Consider the following 21,067-nt stretch of genomic DNA (forward strand, 5'->3'; position numbering starts at 1 on the left):
TATTTACTGTCACTTTCCAATAAAGTAAATAAGTAACTTCTTTTTCCCCTTTAACTATGCATGTGCTTGATTTTGTTCCTATTGTCTTTAAAATGTAATTTTAATGTTTCCTTTGTATTAATGCTTTTATTGTCTTCTAATGCACTTTTAATGTCTTCTCAGTGTTTTAATTTGGTTGTATTTCTATGCTCCTCTGAAGCACAAAGAGTTGCCTTGCGTCTCAGCGGTGCTGTATAAATAAAGTGGCTTTGCCATTAGAGAACAAAAACCAAGTAGATGGAAATGTGAAGACTTGGTTTGGAAGGTCAATTGAGGGTGAGAGAAGTAGTGGTTAGGGTCAGATTCAGGGTCAGGTTAAAAATGAATAAGAGTCAATGTAATTGTTTGAGCAAGTGTGAAAAGTGCATTAAAGGAGGGTGCAAGGACATGGTTCAGAAGTAATGTCTGCAGTTCAAAGCAGGATAATGAATTTTGGTTTGGTTTTCATGCATCCTGTGACACGTAGAGCCATACAGGGAGCATCTGCTCCTGACAAACAGAGAGAGCTTATTACAGAGGGAGAATATAGAGATGGATGGAAGAAGAGAGGATGATGGACAGAGTGCTGATTTCCTCCCCTGTCTGTGAGCCGTCCGTAAGACCAGGCCATCTGCACATTCATTATCACAGCCATGATTCCATTATTGTTCTGTGTGGCAACAAGGACTTGTTCTGTCTGGCCTTTGTTATTCTTATCAACTGTACAGTCACCTTTTAAACACAACAGCAACAGAATTAACAGCTATGGTGCAGCGTAAGTGAATTATCCTCCAGAAACACCAAACATGATCCTGTCTCTTTCTCCTGTGTCCTTGCACAGGTCTCTTCCACAGAGCCATCATTCAGAGCGGGTCAGCACTCTCAAGCTGGGCGGTGAACTATCAGCCGGTCAAGTACACGCGTCTCCTGGCGGAGAAGGTGGGCTGTAATGTCCTCGACACGTTGGACATGGTGGACTGTCTGAGGAAGAAGAGCTCCAGGGAGCTGGTGGAGCAGGACATACAGCCCGCCAGGTACCACGTGGCCTTTGGACCCGTAATCGATGGTGATGTGATCCCAGATGACCCCGAGATCCTGATGGAGCAGGGCGAGTTTCTCAACTATGATATCATGCTGGGGGTCAACCAAGGGGAGGGGCTGCGGTTTGTGGAGAACGTGGTGGATTCAGAGGATGGCGTCTCTGGAAATGATTTTGATTTTTCAGTGTCAGACTTTGTTGACAGTCTGTACGGTTACCCAGAGGGCAAAGACACACTAAGAGAGACCATTAAGTTCATGTACACAGACTGGGCTGACAAGGAAAATCCTGAGACCAGGCGCAAGACGCTGGTGGCTCTGTTCACTGACCACCAGTGGGTGGAGCCTTCTGTGGTAACAGCGGATCTCCACGCTCGCTACGGCTCGCCCACCTACTTTTATGCCTTCTACCACCACTGCCAGAGTCTGATGAAGCCTGCCTGGTCAGACGCCGCTCACGGAGATGAGGTGCCCTACGTGTTTGGAATTCCCATGATTGGTCCCACCGACTTATTCCCCTGTAACTTCTCTAAGAACGATGTCATGCTCAGCGCTGTGGTGATGACCTACTGGACCAACTTCGCCAAGACGGGGTGAGTCATACCTTTTACTTCCAGAGCTTTCAAGGATGCACTAATACTTGATTACTGGCACCTACTTCTCCCTACTACTCGATCAAGGATGTCATACAGTCACACGATTGCAAGACAAATGAAAAAATTGACGATGGATTTTGATGAAATTTGGTAGGAGGATGTAACTTTGGTTGAGCAACAATCAGTTTGATTTTAGAGTTAATCTGAAATCAAATCTGATAACCAGAATGGTTATCAACATCTGTTGATGTCAGATATCCTTCCAGAGGTATGTGCTTTCATAGTGCCTTCAATGTGTGTCTAGAGATGGAAGACCATCCTTTAGATGCGATCATGGAACTCTGTTAGACGTCCTCATCAGGTAGGGGGTGTATGCGACTTAGACGAGTCTGTCTAGCTCACACATGGTTTGTACAGGAAAAAGTGTAGAAATAATTGCTCATTTATAAAACAAATAGCACATCGTTTGGATCAGAATATTCCTTGATGTTGACCTTTGTACCAAATGTTATATTGTTTCAACTTTTGCCTTCCTATGTGCAGTTAATAATGTCTGCTATGGAGTCAGCGTCTATGCTAGGTGCAGTCATGATGGTGTCATTGCCATTTTACTCTGAAAAATACTTTTAATATACAGCATTTTGAACCACTAATTCTACAGTGTTGACCTCGTTATGCAGAAATGCTGTCGCCTATAGAGACGCCTCTCTCCATTGTGCTTCAGCCCATCACACCTCTGAATCTTTCTAATAGGGAAGGAATCTCCATCTATATGTATGTTTTTAGTGTGTGTGTGTGTGTGTGTGTATTTGTGAGTTTCTTGACAACTGCTGCAAGTGTTGAGTTTGAAGTCATTTGGATGGGCGACTCGTGGGGAACTTTAAACGACAGTGGTTGGTTTCATTCCTACCAAGGAGACGTTAATTCTCGCTGCCAGAACCAGCACCAGTTTAAACCAGTCCTCCGTATCAATCCCTAATCCCAGTTCAGATCAGACAAAGTGTATCATGTGTACATTACTTCCAAATAAAACATTTTCACAAATCACCCGTTTGTGTATTAAACTGGTTACACAACACAAAGTCGTTAAAAGCCGTGATCGCACGATCCCAACTTTGATTTGTTATTAATAGAAAGAAATGGGGAGAAATCCTATCTCCATCCTATTAAAAAGACTTCTGTGCCACATGAAAGAGGCTGCAGGAAAAAGAAGCTCTACAATTGATAGCACCAGACAGAAAAGGCATTTTTCAACAGAGGCCTTTTTTTCTCCTAGGTGTTTTTTTACCTGGACTTCCTGGGTCTCATTCTTAAAAGCTGAGACATATTGAATCTGAGGAAGATTAAATGTTCCTCCAGAGTGTGTGCTCTTCTATTCGTGCTTGGCTGACTGTTTGGATTGAGTGTGTGTGCATGGCTGCCTGTCTTTATGTATATGTCAGTGTCTGTGCCCGTGTGTGCTTGGCTGGAAATACTATCTATGCTCTATTATACCAAGGCCCAAAAGACACAGAGACTTATCAGGGAGGCACATCCAACTCTTGCCCTCGGCCGTATCGATTCTCTCAGCCTGGACCCAGACAATCACTCGTGCCCTGGGTGACTCCTGTTCCCCATGATGCTCAATTTCACCCCCTCCCTTCACAGAGTATTTTGTACAGGTTCTAGTAATCATTTCTAACAACTTAAATTTAATTTGACGATCCCTGTGACCAGAGCTGTATTGATCCAATCCTGAGTCTGAAATCTTGTTGCGTTTTTATCTCCCTCTATATCATCTGCTGTCCAATCAGGTGGCGTTTACATCCAGTTGTCTGTCTGAGAGGCTGCAGCTGCAGGCGACCGCCTCTGCTGGATGCTTGAACTGCTAATGGCAGACAAGTGCAGATGGACGGATGTAGGTTGTTTTGGCTCCTCAAGGAAAGCACTGAGGTCCATCAGTGATGCTCGGACTTAACAGCTGTCTCCTCTGCCTGGCAGCCATCTTGTGTCAACACATACAAAGTGGCAAGTTGTGGATACGGATGAGTTTATATTGGGCCTCATGCATGAGTCACATGTGCAGGGATCCGATCTTAGATAAAGACGTTTTGTTGCATTCTTCAGTACTTGTGTTCTTCCTGTTTGGTCTTTGTCAGCCAAAACACACACACAAAAATGTGTGTTAAATATTAATGATGTGAGGAAAGAGACTTTTTATTATTATTCAATTAAGTATTCATTAAACAATTCTAAATGATTAACAACAAAATTTTGAATTTTTCGTAAGATAGCATTGCTCAGTAAGACCCTAATAAAAAAAAATAGATTCTCATTTATGCTTGATTTTTGGAGTGGATATTTTTGGGTGTAACAGATTCATATATTTCAATATTGGCCCATATTTTTTTGTATATGTCAAGCAAAAGTACTGTCAGAAAAAGTTATTTTAAATATTAAAAAAAAATGTAAAATGGCGCAAAATAGAAAGTTATATTTACTAGATAAAAGCAGAATTTTGTTTGTCCTCGAGCTCATATCAACACATAATACAGTTGAGTCGTCTAACCCATGTTTAACAATGCAAATACAACAAATTGAATACACATCTTTTATGTGTAAAATTTTGATCTGAAACAGTTTCATATCAGCAGCCAACATAGTGTTACTAGACTAATGTGCACATCAAAGCACCATCTGTTCCCTGATGTAATTCAGTCAACCTCGAAATATGTGATATTATATAAGAAAAACTGGTAATAAAACTACATTATTACTTTTCAACATGAGTTTTTTATTCTAGGTGATCACTACGGCTGTGGCTTGTGACCCAGCAGGATGTTGATATCTCTGCACAAAACGGCCGATGGCTGCCGAGACACAGCAGGGGGCAAACTATTATAATATGCCTGAAAAGAAAGTTTGGATAATACAGGGCCCTAGAACTGACGACACACCATCCGTCTGTCCATCCATTCCTTTCACCACTTGTCTGTTAAGGGTGGCGGGGGGGGGGGGGGGTGGAGCCTATCCCAGCTGACCCTGGCTCGGTCACCAATCTATCACAGAGCCATCAGGAGCAATTAGGGGTTCAGTATCTTGCTCAGGGATCCTTGGACATGGCCACCGGGCGAAGTGAGGATCAAACCAGCGACCGTTTGGTTGCTAGACGGCCACTCTAAACCCTGAGCCATGCCACCCTCACTGATGACACGCGTGGCTTTGAAACTCAACGCTGACTCACTGAACTAATCATGTTGTCCCCCTTTGTTGCTTTACCTTACCTTCTATCTTTAGTCTGAGCTACCACACCTGTCCAGTGAGCTGTTGGCTTGCTCTCAGCCTGTAAGTCTGCCTTCTCTGGATGGATTCATCGGGGAGTTTTCTGATGGTAATCACGTGTTGCCAGGCTGGCGCACGCGTCCGATATACGACCGAATGTATTGCATCAACATTCTGAACGCCAGATTTTGACTTTCAGCACATATTCCTTCGAGTCATTTCGAGGATTTTATTCTGACTTTGTTAGGAATAAAATAAGCAGTGGTGGAGTAACATCTTCGAAGGAAAAAAGAGCAGTCCTTGAGTATCCATTGAATTGAATCAATTTCATTTCTGAAATCTCCTTTTCAGCATCACACCATGATTACCATCCGCATGTAAGCAAGTGGACATCCCTCACGCTTGTTGCTTCACGTGTGGATGTATCATGTTTCACACAGCTGGATGGCAGATTATGGTTCTTAAATCAAACCCAGTGGAAGGACCGTGATTGTTTGTTCTCCTGTGAGGAACGTGAAAGCTTTAGAAAAGAAAACATAAACAGCTGACTTTCGAACTTCCGTAGACTTCTTTACTTTTAACTTTGATCCTTACGTACACTCAGTATCAAAAACTTCTTCAAATTTTACTTTAACCAGAGTTCTGTGACATCTGGGTATATATTTCTCTTGCTTAAGTAAAAGAACTGTATGTTTCTTCCACTGTTGAGTTTCCAAAGAAACTAATTAGTAAAGTACAGATACTCAAAAAAATATACTTTAGCTCAAGTAAATGTATGTTATTGTCCACCACTGAATAATCTTAAGTCTTGAAAAACAAATATAAGAAAAACAAAACAACACTCCTGCATGAGGCCCGGTGTTTCTGTTAGTAGTTTGTTTGAGCACAATTATTGTATGTATATTTTCGTTCCTTTGTACATGTATTGTTGCAAAAGAAATGCCAAAGAGTGGTGTGATATCACCAGTGTAGATAAATTACCTTTTAAATTTCTGACACTAAATACTTCATCTGGAAAAAAAAGTGATTCAGCAAATTAACAAAATCAGTCTTGGTACTAACAATGTAACAAAATCGTATTATATTGATATTTGTCAGCTTTGTCATAGCTGCTTTCACTCCAAACACTGCTTTGCCTGTTTTGGAATTCTTTAGTCTGTTAATTAACAATGCTTGGGTGGTTTCAAAAGACATGCGTGCTAATGAAGCTGGTGCCTTTCCACATCGATCACAGGAAGGATTTACTGTAGGAAACATCTTGGAGAGGCTCGGCTTTGAGAGGCGCGGTCTCGGTGTAATATTTTGATCTGCAACAATCTGTGAATCCTGCATACAGACGAGGAACGAGTTCTTGGACCTCTCCCCACCTATGATTTCCACTCCCGATTCCTCCTGGGAGTTTGAGGCCTTGAGGAAGCAGTGGAGGCTAAACGTGGATCTTGCTATGTCGGTGAAATTAAGTCTGATGGGTGATGACAGCCGGCACATTTAGTAATACGGCCTTCACGCAGGAGTCTGAACCAGAAATGGCACTTTACTACTGACCCGGTATCACTTCTGTAGATTTGTGCATTGCTGATTGATTGAGGATTAGCAGCAGAGCAGCAGGAGTGTATATCCGTGCTCACCATGTGTTACTGTTAGTGTCCTCCGTATGGTGTGTGGCCATGTTGGAACTGCAGACAGGGGGATTACAGGCAGACCACAATTAGTCACTCAGATGGTAAAGAGTCTAAATGCCAGGATAATAGAAACTCACTGTGCTGCTCCGAAGGGAGACTTTATTTCCAGTCCAAGTGCAGGAATCTACCATCAACTCTTTTACAAAGGGGTGGGGGGGTGGAGCATGTAAGACATTTCCCAGAGATTCTTAAGTTCATCCTCATTTAAACTACACTAGGGGGATATAGATCTCTCACCAGCACCGACCCAATCTGGCTCCAGAGAACATCCTTTTAATTAAGACCCAGCTGAATTCTCTTTGACTCCGTGGCCTGTCCAACAGCCGTCCTCCCCGTATCTGTAAAGCAGCTCTTGCTCCCCTTCCAGATGTTCATAATGAACTGACCCAGATTGCACTTCCTGTCCTCATCTCTACATCGCCTGTCGAAACATGTGCGACACGATGTTGAGACACTTGCGCTGCATGTCAACAGTGCGTATCATAGCAGCGTCGCCCACTAAAGCTCTCGCTGTCCCCGGCTCTCATGTGTCATCTTTACAGGGCAAATCCCCACTCGTGCACTTTTTTTCTTTTTTTTTTACCTCCATCAGTGTCAGCGAAGCATAAAAGCATACAGAGAGAGCACGCTGTCAAATCTTCTCAGTGGATGTGTGTGTGCACTTGTGTGTGATTGTGTGAGTGTGTGTTTACACTAGGAGGCTGTTCTTCCCTGAGAGTCAGAGATGTTTCAGAAGCTGGGGATTTACTCAGCTCAGTTATTTTTCTGGCTGCAACATTTGTTTTACTATTGACAAGCAAAATTGGCCTGGTCTTTATTGTCACAACAACTTCTTCTCTGAAAAAGTTTTTTGCCTCAAGTTTTTGCCTCATAATGCACACACAGTCTACGCACAAAAACTTCAGAAGACAACAGAGTGATGAAGAGCAGACAACCGATCAATCATTACGTATCATTAGAGCTATAAATATACATCGTCTGTCTGTGCACGATGTGCAGCTGGACTGCAGAGAACTATCCTGTGTAGACCCCCCCCCCTTCTCCTTCACTGCTCCTCCATCTTCCTCTCACCCTTTATTCTGTGCAACAACAACAACAACAAAAAAGATAGTCTTCTCATGTATTACATTCACAACATGAGCTAAAATATGCAGTATCGATTGCTTTGTCTTTAGCGACAACTGCTGCCGGCCAAACAAATGTAGATAGAAGTAACCGCAAGCTGTCCATACTGCAGTTTAACAGCCAGCTTTGATTTACAACCCTTGCTAGGGTTATCGGCACATATACATCAACTGTTTCGGACCTCGTTCATGCACTGCTTCGGCGCTCTTTTTACCCCAGCTGTCTAGTTACATCACTCATACCCCTCCTCCTCCTTGTCCTTTCTCCGGATTATCCCCCCACCCTTCTCCTGTCCCGTTGAGCTTCCTTCGTTAGGAATCAACCTGTAGCAGGAGTCTTATGAATGCTCGGTATTGTGTAGCAGCACAGCCACATACCTACTCCATTAAATTGGCACTCACTTGATAGGAGATTTGTAGCCAATATCCTGATTTGCATTAGAGAAGGTAAGGAAGTGGTGTGGCTTGTTAAGGGGCCTGGATGCCATTGATCCATGTGCATGCTGTGGGCTGAATGTAATGAGAGGAAGAAGGAGGAGATCTGCATGTCAGATTAAAAAGGTTGATAAATACCCCCCAAAAAAATATAACTGTGAAATTTGGAGTTGAAAGACAGTGAAGGGAATGCATTCGCTGTCACTGATCTAATCAAATAAATCAGTAACATCCATGAGAGGGAGCGATCCAAAGCTGTGTCCTCCAACACTTCTGCACAACCCCAAAGTCACTGCCCTGCATCACTTAGCCTGCTGAACCGAAGGCTTCCATTAAATATAAAGCACGCATCCGTCAGCCCTCTGTCCCAGCATGCAACCACAGGAAGGGTAAAAGAGCACAGCCTGATCATTTGCCCACGCAGCGTTGGCGTTGCCTCCCTACGCTGCACCAAGGCATCCACAAACACAATTGATTTGAATGTGTTTTTTTGATAAATTCGCACAGCAAAGGTGTTGGAAACCTTACTGTCAGAGTGAAAATTATAATTTTGCACTTACTTTGTGTTACCTGGTAAGTAGATAAACAACTGCAGGGGGTGAATTTGATACACGACAATAATTTAAGAAAGGAAAAAAAACAAGCCTCAACTTTGCATATTTTAGCAGTTTAGCAAAGCGAGCATCAGCGTCGCTAAATGAATGCGTGTCCCTTGTTTTATATTGAGGGGCGACGCTCAGCTCAGGACTCAGAGATGTTGAGTGTAGTGAAAATAGATTCTTGTCTTCTGCCTAAGGGCACCTAAACGTGTCTTTTCAGATTTGGTGATGGCTAGGTCTATGATCATTCAAGCGCTTCAAATTACATCAGGATGAAAAGGGGAAGGAGGTACATGGGAAATGAAAAAAAGAAAGAAAATGATATTCATTCTTTCCCCTTATCTACCTTTTACATCAGTGCTTGCAGTAAGAGCTTGGAATAAGTAATGCGCTCAGGCCCTGAACCGCCACATGTGTAGGTAGAACAGGGAGTTGTGTCTGTGATCGGCGGCAGTGCCTTATAGAAGCGCTGTTGAACACTTAAAGGAAGTGTTCCTCATCTCAGGTTGGAGAGGATCTTGAATACACAACATGTTCACCTTCGTGATGTGTGATGCTCTCAAGTGTGTAGCCCCAGAGGTCATTACACTGGCATCAAATACAAATGCACACTCAGGTACACAAGTTGACAGGCATGAGGAAAAAAAAAGCGCGCGCGCACACACACACACACACACACACACACACACACTTACACACACAGATTCAAACTCCCAGTCAATCACAGATACAAACACACGGGAGCACTTAAACACGCATGGCTAGCCAAGGTTAGCATGGGTCAGCAGGTCACAGATGGGGGGGGGGGGGGTTGAGGAGGAGATGAAGGCGATGGTTTATAGTAGCACAGCCATATGAACACATCAGAGGAAATCTGATGGAGCCATTAAAACGCCTGCTTTTATGGGTGTAATAATCCGTCCTCTGCCTGGAGTCCAGCCACAGTGCCAATGACCATCCGGATTAAGTGGGAGGTCTGACAGGAGGCAGGCTATCAGCTAATGCAGCGCAGCTCCCAGAGACCCACACCACCACATCACATCACATGCCAAGGCTGTTTATACAAATCATAACCGGGGCGTTTGCTATAGACCTGAACAAATACAGCCAGCTCAAGTGTTTGGACAGCAGTCAGTGTTTTTAGCAGCAGACTGTTATAATATTTGAAATGATACAATGACCACAAGGTTAGCTTTGATTTGAGGCCGTTCAGGCTGATTCACGTCCTTCATTTCAGCTTCAGTTGTCACTTTTCCATCGTGACTTCTGTTAACTCAGTAGGTTGTTGGTTTCTTTTGGTCAAGTTCTCTTTCAAGGGAGAGGAAGTCCATTTTCTGTATTTGACTGAATTCCTAGTCATCATTATTAACATTATTGTTTAACCACAAAGTCATAAAAGCCCCGACAAATGTAAACTCTCCATACAGAGATTAAGACATCAGGTAGACCAATTCAAACAGATTTTTGAATTAATTTAAATATTTGGAAGTTATTTTGTCCTCAGAGTGAAATATGATGAGATTTCTCAGTTAACAAACATCCGGTGTTGGCATAAGAACATTTAATCATGTACCCTGAGCTGGGATGTTTCCATTTAAAGCAACTTTATACTTCACTACACTTTAGATGCAATTCTCTACATTTTACTCTTACATAGTAAATAAAACATTATGTTTGTGCGATACGATGAAGATCTGTGCTGCTGTTCTCGCCAGCCGTGCACCAAGTATAAATATAGTGTGTGATGCTGAACTATGACAGTAAAATAGTCAAAAGAAGCCAAAAGAAATAAGGCAAAGACAACATGGATCACTCTACAAAGTCAGGACCAATCACAGTAGACATGTTGACATGAGGTTGTTCCGCTTTGGTCGACAGACTAAAACACTCTCTGGTAATTATCTGCTAAATTAAGGAGTGTAGCAGGCTTCTAAAATGTTAGTCACCACTCATGTCTCCATCACCATCATATGAGAGCCTGCCCAGTTTTTGTTAAGGTATCATGACAGTGCTTGAAAGGTGCATGAACTGTATTTTTTAACTGCTGTATGGACCTTGTATAACTGTCCTGGGAGCACCGAGTTGTCTGTGTTCCAGCACATCAATTGACATCAATTTCAACTAATTCAATAATCAAGCCAGCCCATCCAAACAAGATAGTAAATTAATGTCTGAATGAGTGATTGTCTTAACAGTCCTCAGTTAAAAAAAAAAAAAAAAAAATCAACCTGACAGATTAATTCTAGGTTCATTTCTGCACCGTTTGAGTGACATACCCTTGCCGCTCACTTGTAATGAAAATGTGGGTAAATAATCTTTGCTATGAAAATATTACAAAAAAAAACATTCAAAAGCTTCATAATCAAGCGGACTCACTTGTGGGCAAGATATCAGTCATTTCTGCAGAAACCGTCAAAAGAAGGCAAACAGTATTAACTTGTGTAATTAAAAGGCTCAGCGAATATAAGTTTGACCCATCCAAAATTAAAATCCTGCTTGTCATAACAGAAGACTTTCAACACTGCCCTTCTGCATGCAGAATACTTTTGAGTTTATTTAGTATGTTTCGCATGTTATTGAACTTTTTTTTCCTTCATTTACATGTTTTATACAAAGTTCACGCAGGTTGCCATCTGCTGAGACAATCTTAACAGCAGTCACGGCACTATATTATGTTGAGAGGGAAAACTCAGCAGACGCGCACTCAGGCATGAGTGGACCTTATATCGGCGTAGACCGCGATACTCAGTGGAGGAATAACCTGCAGATCCTCAGATCATGTCAGCCAGGGTCGAACTTCAAAGCCAGCATCCAGTCCAAAGTTGAGCTGCAGCCCTAGAAACTGTTCAAAGGAATATAGTCTGTTTACTATTGACTTTGCAAAAATTACCCAAGCATACGTGTGTGTAATTTGATAAAGCACCCAGTTGTTTTCTAAAGTCAAATTAACTATAGATGCCACATTGATTTCTTTGTGTTCCCTCAATTATTCATCTTCACTTGAAGTGAATCAGCCAGCTAGCAGAGCTTCTCTAAACTCAAAAAAATCCAAACTCCTCTGCACTGCTGCTCTCTTGCACTCTGCACTTGTTTTTGTGCGAGATTTATCCAAGTATTTTCTTCTATTATTTTTTTTTTTTATATCACATTTTGGGAAATTGACCCTCATGAGATGAGAGCATTTGCGGTGTTATGGAAATACCCGGAATTCCCATTAAGTGAGATTGTTGTGCCCTTCGTCGCTGTTGTCATGTGCGTGTATATACATGCGTGAGAGGACAAGAGAAAGAAGATTTGCTTGTGTGTGTGTGTGTGTGTGTGTGTGTGTGTGTGTGTGTGTGTGTGTGTGTGCGCACGCGCGCGCGAGTGATGGTACAAACACAACGCTGCTGAGAGAAGCACGCAGGCTGCAGACAACCACGTCTCAGGCTGCTCCATTGACGTCCTGTTCTCTGGCATGTTGTGCACAGGGAGATCAATATGACCTTACCTCCACCAGCCGCTCCTTTGAAACTTAATTACTGATATTCGGCTACAAAGTCATCATAGTCTGGCTGTCAATATTCATTGGGGATCATTACGGGCCTAATAAAAGTGGTTATTTACAGGCTGCTCTGCTGACACCGGCCCAGGTCCAGGGATTCAGCTTCAGCCATCTCAATTTGCTTTACCTCACCCTCTCTCTCTCTCTCTCTCTCTCTCTCTCTCTCTCTTTCTCTCTCTCGCTCTCTCTCTCTCTCTCTCTCTCGCTCTCTCTCACCTCTCCCAGAAGCACTGACCTGAAAAAGAAAAATTGACAGCAGAGAAACGAACAGAAGAGCGGATGGAGGGTGAATTCTTCTGGCATGGCTTTTAATTCTCTTGGCCGTGTTCGAAGGTTTTCAGCCCGTGCCAGAAAAACACTGCAGCCGTCGTATCCCTAAATCCCCAACTAAATTTGAACTTTGCTTGCCACTGACATCACAATCGGACCCACAAAGGGATATTTCATGACATTTAGAGAAATGCCACGCAGATCCTTGTTTCCTTCCAACTAAATCGTTTTAAGATCCACAATCAGCTCTTATGCTATCAAGAGCTCAGTCATTTCCATCAGTGGACCAAAAAACAGCAGCAAGCACTCCTGACACTGTACAGCAACAATGAGTGGTATGATTATGAGAGATTGCTACATGTTAATTTGTTCAATAAATCAATAGCTGCACTCTAATTGAAATGCTTGGCCAAGTGTTGAAACTGAGGTGTCAAACACTGAAAGGTGGAAGAGTGAACTCTGTAGACGAAACGAGGTACTGCATCCAGATAGATAGATAGATATATTTATCTTTTAAACATTCTTTTGTCTTTCAGTTTTAGTCTCACACGCAAAATCCAAACGTGTATGCGCACATACAAATACAGACACACGCGCGCACACATACAATTTTCTTCATTTCCCTCGTAGTGTCTTGATTAATATGGTCCACTTTACATCAGAGCACTGGATGCCAATGCACACTGTGCTGCTTTCCCTGAGCAATTAGCAAAGGGGCTCCACCAGTGTTGGATTATCAACAACAAGATGCCTCCTGACGCGAGCCCTAAAGCCTGCTGACTTATTCATATGTGTTTACTTTAAAAGCCTCTGCCCTGGTTTTTGTGGGTGGACTGCATCAGAACTGAATTAAGAACAACATCTGGGGAGGGAGAAGAGACAGACGAGGCAGCACAAATGCTGCATGGAGATCTTGCCGTGCAATTTGTACAAGGTTTGGGAGTTAAATGAGTAAGTGGGAAGAAATCAGTGCCAGCTGATGCAGCTTGTAAAGGATTGATGTGTACTAGACTGGATCTATCAGTCCTGATCAGCAGGATCAATATGAATCCCTCTCATGCTAAAGTACAGGATTGGTTATGGTTTGCTTCCTTTTTCATGAATATTAAATGTACTAACTTGTGTCTCTTCTCTGTCTGCAGGGATCCCAACAAACCTGTTCCCCAAGACACAAAGTTCATCCACACCAAGGCCAACCGTTTCGAGGAGGTGGCCTGGTCCAAGTACAACCCTCAGGACCAGCTCTACCTGCATATCGGCCTCAAGCCACGAGTGCGGGACCACTACCGAGCCACCAAAGTGGCCTTCTGGAAACACCTGGTGCCCCACCTCTACAACCTCCATGACATGTTCCACTACACCTCCACCACCACCAAAGTGCCCCCGCCAGAGACCACTCAGAACACTCTGTCCACCAAGAGACCCAATGGTAAAACTTCCTGGCCGTTCAACACCAAGCGGCCTCCCATGTCACCGGCCTACAACAATGAGGACAAAGACTCTTGGAGTGAGGAGGAGGAAACAGGGCCTCTAGTGGTGGAGAACCCACGGGACTACTCCACAGAGCTTAGCGTCACCATCGCGGTGGGAGCCTCGCTGCTGTTCCTCAATGTACTGGCTTTCGCAGCCCTCTACTACCGCAAGGACAAGCGGCGGCAGGACTCGGGCCATGGGCAACCCAGCCCACAGCGCCAGACCACCTCCAACGACATTGGCCACCACGCGCCTGAGGAGGAGATCATGTCGCTGCAGATGAACCAGACGCACCATGAGTGCGAGGCAGGGAACAACAATGAGGGGGCACTGCGCTTGGCCTCACTGCCCGACTACACACTCACTCTACGGCGCTCTCCGGACGACATACCCCTCATGACCCCCAACACCATCACCATGATCCCAAATTCCCTGGTGGGTATGCCGAACCTGCACCCGTACAACACCTTCACAACCGGCTTCAACTCCACCGGCCTGCCACACTCCCACTCTACCACCCGCGTATAGCTTTAAGGAGGCCATGGGCAGCAGGGAGGGGGAGGAGGGGGCGCCAGTGGCGGTGGAGGAGGAGGAGTAGGCACAGCGGGATGAACAAACGGAGGAGAGGATTGTGTTTTATAAATATCACAGGGAGGGGGAGGGCTCTGAGGGGGAGGGGAAGGGAAGGGCAGGAGTCGGATTAAAACGTGAAGAGATTTAACTCGACTTTTACTACGCGGAGAGTTGCTGAGAGCTCTCTATGGATGTCAAGTTGTGCAGAGCTGCCAAAATCAAACTGCTTCCCTTCTCCTGATTAGGGAGGGGGTCTTTCTGCTGTGTTTTTTTCTAAAATAATCATTTTAAAAGCCTTTTTAAGCAGACTAAGGAGATATCAACACTTTTTTTCTTGAATTCATAACAAAAACAAACAGAAGTGCTTTTTATTTCCCATCCCTTCCTCCTGCGGGAGACACATCTAGAACAATGGCCTCTATGTCAATATTCGCGATATGTTTTTAATTGCTTCTTTGTTTTTGTTTTACGTTTCAATGCCTTACAAAGCTTGTTCTTTTTTTGTCATTATTTCTGTTCCCTGAGACTATTCCAAGTGGAGAGTGTTACAAGCCGATGAGACTCAAAGATGAGAGACTGAATCCAGGATGGGAACTGAGAGGAAATGCAGATGTAGAGATTTTAAACCCATTTTGGGCAACTTCTTTTTTTTTTTCTTTTTTTCTGTTGGCGTACCAACACAACACAACTGGTGTTATCTTTTTTTAGCTGGTATAGAGATGATTTGTCTGGGACAGCTCCTGCTAGGAGATGAGAAGGCAGAGATAAATACTACGTTACTGTGATTGTTTTGTTAAGAAAAAAAAAAGTGCATCTTTTACAGCCAATTTATCTGTTAAGCTATCTGATAATATCTCCACAAAGTGTGCACGTACACATGCTGCTTTGAGCACCTGTGTGTTTGTGTGCATGTGAAAATGACTTCTCTTTCCTTGTGTGCAAGCAGGGTTAAGAGGCTGAGATAAAGGAAGAGACTCTTTGAGCTTGCAAAAGCAAGCGTGGTGTGTGCGTGTGTGTGTGTGTGTGTGTGTGTGTGTGTGTGTGCGTGCGTGTGCGTGCGTGTGTGTGTGTGTGTGTGTGTGTGCGCGCGCACCTGTTTTTGTTTGGTTTTTTTTGTTGGTTTGTAGGTTGTATAATGTGGTTTCGGGGGGTTGGGCTGAGTACTTTCTCATGTTGTTGATTTCAGTTCACCACCAGTAGTGTTTCTGCTGCGTCTCTGGGTGTCTGTCTTTGCGAAATAGCACTTTTGTTATTTTCAAAATTATATATGTCTAATTTTGCTTAAAGATTACAAAAATAAATCTATTATTTTACGTGTAAGAGAAAAAAATAGCTTAAGATTCAACTGAACTAACTGACATGATTCCATTGACTTTGTAAGAGTTTCTCTTCAAACGCAGACAGTGGCCTGTTTGCACTGAATAAACCTACATCAGTGCACACTTGTATTTCTTTGAATATATATATAAATATGGGCATACATACATATATGTATAGGGCTTCTATGGAGATATCTCCCCCACTTGCAAATCTTCAAACCCAAAAGGACCAACACAAATAATTTTCTGTGTATAGTTGTTGCCATTTGAAACATCCCAAGCCAAGAACGCTGAAGGTGTCTTTGTATAAGCTCTATATGTATATTTATGTATAAAATATTTAATATTTATTTATGTATACCAGATGCATACATGCTGATTGTGCCATGTACCAAATTAAAACTGTAAAAAATGAAGAATATAAAGTTTCACTAAACTTTTTTTCCCTCTCTTGATCAAAGTTCTTTTCCTCCCTTTTATGACTTTTTTTGTAATTTCCATTTTGAATGAGTTAAGAAAGAAAGATTTTCTCAACAAGTGTAAGTCTCCCCCGCAGGATTTCTTCTCTACCTCCCTCTCCCTCTCCCTCTCCCTCTTCCTCTTCGCTCTACTCGTTCTCTCTCTGAAACCTTCGGGAAACAGGCTAACAGCTTGGGGCCTGCGTGCATAACTCTAGATTTTACTGTAATTCATGCAAAGTAGTGCTGCAGCATTGGGAGATTGTGGAAAGATTGCCTTGATGTACTCACAATGCATCCTATTATATGTTTTTCTCAAGGAGGAAGCTGGAGTTATTGATTCTGTGACTAAAACTGACAATTTTCATTAACCATCTTGACGTAGGGGAGATTGCCTCTAATGTTACAGCGGCAACACAAGCTGACCAACTGTCCTCCATCAGTCTTGTAATTCTTCGATGCTTCATGTACATGTGCTAACATTTTCATCTTTCATGTATATTTTACAATGCGAGATGCAATCACAGTCTAGTCAGATCATCACCCAGCCCACCAGTAGCAGAAAGAGAGATGGGGTTATGTCAGGGAAACAGCTCGGGGACTGATCAACACATGAGTCATCCTTTTTCCATTTTTTTTCCCTCATCCTGCCTTAAATGGGGCTCACCTTCTAACCAGCCGCTGAGACAGAACAAGCAGTGACATGTCGCATAATACAAAAACATATAATAATAATAATAATCCTTGTGCTTTTATTCGGATCTGAAACTTTAAGGGCCTAAAATGAGTAAAGACTGTGTCAACATTGAGCAAAATTGTCCTTAAAAATTCCTTACTTTTACTATTTTATGATGCAAAGTGTGGGCCATTCCAGTTCTGCAAAGGAAAATCCTGGTATTTTTCAACCCGGGACCTGTTTTTCTATGAGTTTTTGGTCAAAATGCTCAAAAATTATTGGAATTGCTCCAGTTTTCAGCAAAAGCACTGAATGCAACTGCAGAACAGCCGTATTGTAATGATTCGGAACAACTGTACCCTTGATGGCCTGCCCACCATAGCAGTGTTATTTTCTTTGATTTGTCTGGAAGAATATTGCATTCAGCTGAAGGGAAAAAAATTTGAATCTTCTGGATAAACAAGATAAGAATTTCAACCCTTTTTCGGGGGGGGGGGATTAAAGACACTGTTTTCTTGAAGTTGCATGGACAGTTGAAAACTAGTGTGTATGCAGAGTTGAAAAACTATTAAAAAAGGGCCCCTGATTGATGTAAATACTGGTGATACTTTTTCTTTTGATGACAGTCATTCTCACTCAAAATTGGTTCGATAATTTGGTCCCCATCAATCATTTTAACTACATAGCAAACAGGTTGAAAAGTACCAGAGAAGGTGCAACAGCTGCCCTCTTAGTCTAGACTGTCCCCTGGTCCGACCCATCTGCTGCTGTAGGGGGTCAATATCATTGGCTCACACACACACACACACACACACACTTACACACACTTACACACGTGCTTCCATACACCAGCGCAAGGCTAAAATTAAGTGGTGGTGTCGAGAACTACCAAAGGGAAGAAATGTCATGGGAGAGACTTGTTTTTCACAATGTAATTTTCTCATATGCTGCTGAAAGCAAGCAGGTGTCTCTGAGTACTGCCATGGGTAGACCTGTGGCCTCTGGGACACGTGTTGGGTGGGACACACGGACAGGTGAGTATAATTAAGGGCTGGACCAAAGGGAAAGAACATGGAAATTGCACTGGTGGTGGTGCAGCTAGAGTGAAAATAGGGTCAGAACGCTTCTCGAATCAGCCACCTGAAATATCAGTGAAGTTAGTCTACAATTCCAACGACAAAAATGCACCCACCCAGAAATATAGGACAGTTTTGAGAGATACACTTCTACAGTCCAGATTTGCTTGCAGTTCAGTGAGTGTGTTTTGAAACTGACAACATTCAAGGGCTGGCTGGAATACCCCGATGGGGTTTGTGACTGCCTCAGCAGCACTGAAGACAAACCCAGCTTAGAAATGGATGTGCCAAATTACACAGTGCCACCCACTGGGAGAAAGCTGCAGGTTTGTGTGTGTGTGTGTGTGTGTGTGTGTGTGTGTGTGTGTGTGTGTGTGTGTTTTCTCTCACTGCTACGTGTGCAGTACATAAGTGCAGATATTAATTTATTAATTTTATTTCTACTGCTGTGAACAGTGTTGCTACCTTCATTTCCTCTCCCCCTCATCTCTTTCTTCCTGTGTCTCATTTGTCTTTGTTCTCGTTCTCTTTCATACAATGTGTGTGTGTGTGTGTGTGCACGTGTGTGTGTGTGTGCGCGTCCTCCCTCACACAAAATGCAACCGGAGCTGTTGCAGTACTGTCTCCCACGGACATTTTCTTCCCTTATTTTTTGGACTACTCGCTGATTTCTAATAATTTACGGTCTAATTTTCTTGACTTCTATGCTGACTAATCAAATAATGAGCATATCTGGGAATCAGAGTCAAATCAGCTGAAAAATTCTTGTTGATCAAAGGTCTTTTCTACACTGACGAATCACTGGCTTATTTTCCAGGTTTTACGAACAAGGAGCATCATGTACTGGTGGCATCAAACCCAGATATTGTCTGGCTACAAGACTAAACCAATGGTCTCTCACACCAAAAACATAATGATCCATCTCTGTTATCTCATTGTACAGATAAAGATGCCCTGTTACTCTTCTGCTCATGACCATAGAATGTATTTACAACCACGCCAACTGGAGTAATCAAAATAAAATTCTTTCTGTATCTCATTGTGGTTCTCATGAATACAGATCATGACGTCCATTTTCAGTGAACTAAAGACATTTGCTGCTGATGATAGTGTTAGAGGACACGTTCCTCTGTTCCATCCCACTGCTCTGGCATATTTGTTCTTTTTTTTTAATCATACAAATCCCACAGAAAAAAAGAAAAAGAAAAGACCAACAATGAATTTATCCTGCTAACGAGCACTGTCTGTGTTGCAGCATATTGTGCCATTGAGTTCATTACCATTCAAAAACCATTTAAAACCCAGAGACAAATGAGAGCCATCGGGTGACATATTCTTTAATTACAATGAACACAGAAAGCGAGAGTTTATTGCTCAAAGCTCATCAAACTAGCAAAGCAAGAAGCCACATCCCCCAGAATGCTCAGTGACATCTGCCCGACACGGAGCTACTGATCAGAGAAAATGCTGCTTCGCACCGAACTGGAATATCACCCAAAGGTATAGTTGTTTTATGTGTTTTTAATGGTTTTTGGAAGAGTGTGGAGGCAGAAGCAGCCAGCTGTGGCTCCACAGACTATACTTGTTCGGAAGGGAGAGACATTTTAATTATTTTCAGATGAAACAATGATTAAATGCTAGCTTTTGGTGCAATGTGGAACAAGTGTAATGTACTATTTAACAGTAAAAGAAGCTTGTGTGTTTTTATGGAGGTCCACCCTATAGTTCATCTTCCAAGCAGTCCCACCTGCCCCTGGCCTAAAGCTGCCTGTCGACTGCATAATGATCTGTAAGATGGATGGCCTGGAGATAGCGGCTGCTAAGGCTGCTGAGACTAAAGCCTTCCAGTGTGTGTGAGAGAAGTAACAACAACAGGAAACAAGCACATTTTAAACCTCTACACACTATCTATCCTGTATCCTGTCCTGTAAAACCCCCACACCATGAGATGCTGCTTGACAGCTAATTTTTCCTGCTAGTTCTTCCAGTTCTGATGGCTGGAAGGGGGAAAGGTTCATGGTAAGGCTATGTAATTCTTTCTTCTAACTCTCCTAATCATTCACAACATTATCCTGCAGATCCGGAGCTCTTCCTGCTAAGTCGCTACTCTCCAGCTGAGGCCAGGTCTGCCACTATCTCTCCGTTGCATCAGCTGGAGTTTACCGTCAGATGGCAGTCCACTAATGCCTTTCTCAGATGTGGATTGCTGGTGGCGGCTGAAGGTTGCATCAGTGGACCTTTGGTGTCTGAACTCACTGGCCTGTACTGTGCTCCAGTACAGAGGACTCCCAGAGGACTTCCCGAAAAGTATCTTATCAGTTAGCTCACATTACAATGACTTTTTGTGGCACCAATTTGATCTTTACTGCTTATCCAGGCTGCCACGCTTTTGACAGATCTTGCAGATCAAATACACTGCGAGTTTGACTTCAATATCAGAGCTTACTGCACTAAAAAAAAAAAAAAAAAACTGTACCCTTTTTTTTCTGTGAGGCATCCTTTGAAGTTAAGTCTATTTTTGCCCTAAATCGACCTACATACTGTCAATACTAAAAGTCATAAAGTTCAATAAATGTGGATGACTTCTTTTTAAAGACACAATAGTTCTGCTGATGGGAAACATCTGAAAATACAGATTCATTTGCCTTTGGTCCTTAAAAATATTACAAAATTCGAACCATTTTCAGATGTTACCACCTGAGGCGTAATGACAGTTTCAAATATTCTTTCCTTTTACCCTCCACTGAACCTGCAAATAGTCAGGACAGCTAGAAATACCACATCAGGTTGAAGGGTTGTATTCCCCTGCGATGTACAGCCGTCACAGTGACCTTGACTCTTGCCCTTCAACATATTTTTGGCAACATCCCTCAAGGCTTTCTGGAGATATTGTATTTATGTAAGGCAACTTGAACTTGGACCTTT

General features: G+C 42.9%; 1 protein-coding gene across 3 annotated transcripts in view; it reads left to right on the forward strand.

Annotated features, from left to right (window-relative positions):
* Positions 1–17,660, forward strand: part of nlgn3a (neuroligin 3a) — a 132,326-nt gene extending 114,666 nt beyond the window's left edge. Inside the window, exons 8-9 of one of the 3 annotated variants that reach the window (XM_086221359.1) lie at positions 860–1,649; positions 13,710–17,660. In XM_086221359.1, coding sequence (XP_086077485.1) covers positions 860–1,649; positions 13,710–14,568 — 1,649 coding nt within the window. In that variant the 3' untranslated portion in view covers positions 14,569–17,660. The remainder of the gene's footprint in view (positions 1–859; positions 1,650–13,709) is intronic. The other 2 variants (XM_086221360.1, XM_086221361.1) reach the window with 2 other exon arrangements.
* The last annotated feature ends 3,407 nt before the right edge of the window (positions 17,661–21,067 follow it).

Source organism: Aulostomus chinensis, chromosome 13 (assembly GCF_037954235.1).
Source record: "Aulostomus chinensis isolate RoL2024-O1b breed Wild chromosome 13, RoL_Achi_v1.0, whole genome shotgun sequence".
Taxonomy (NCBI): domain Eukaryota; kingdom Metazoa; phylum Chordata; class Actinopteri; order Syngnathiformes; family Aulostomidae; genus Aulostomus; species Aulostomus chinensis.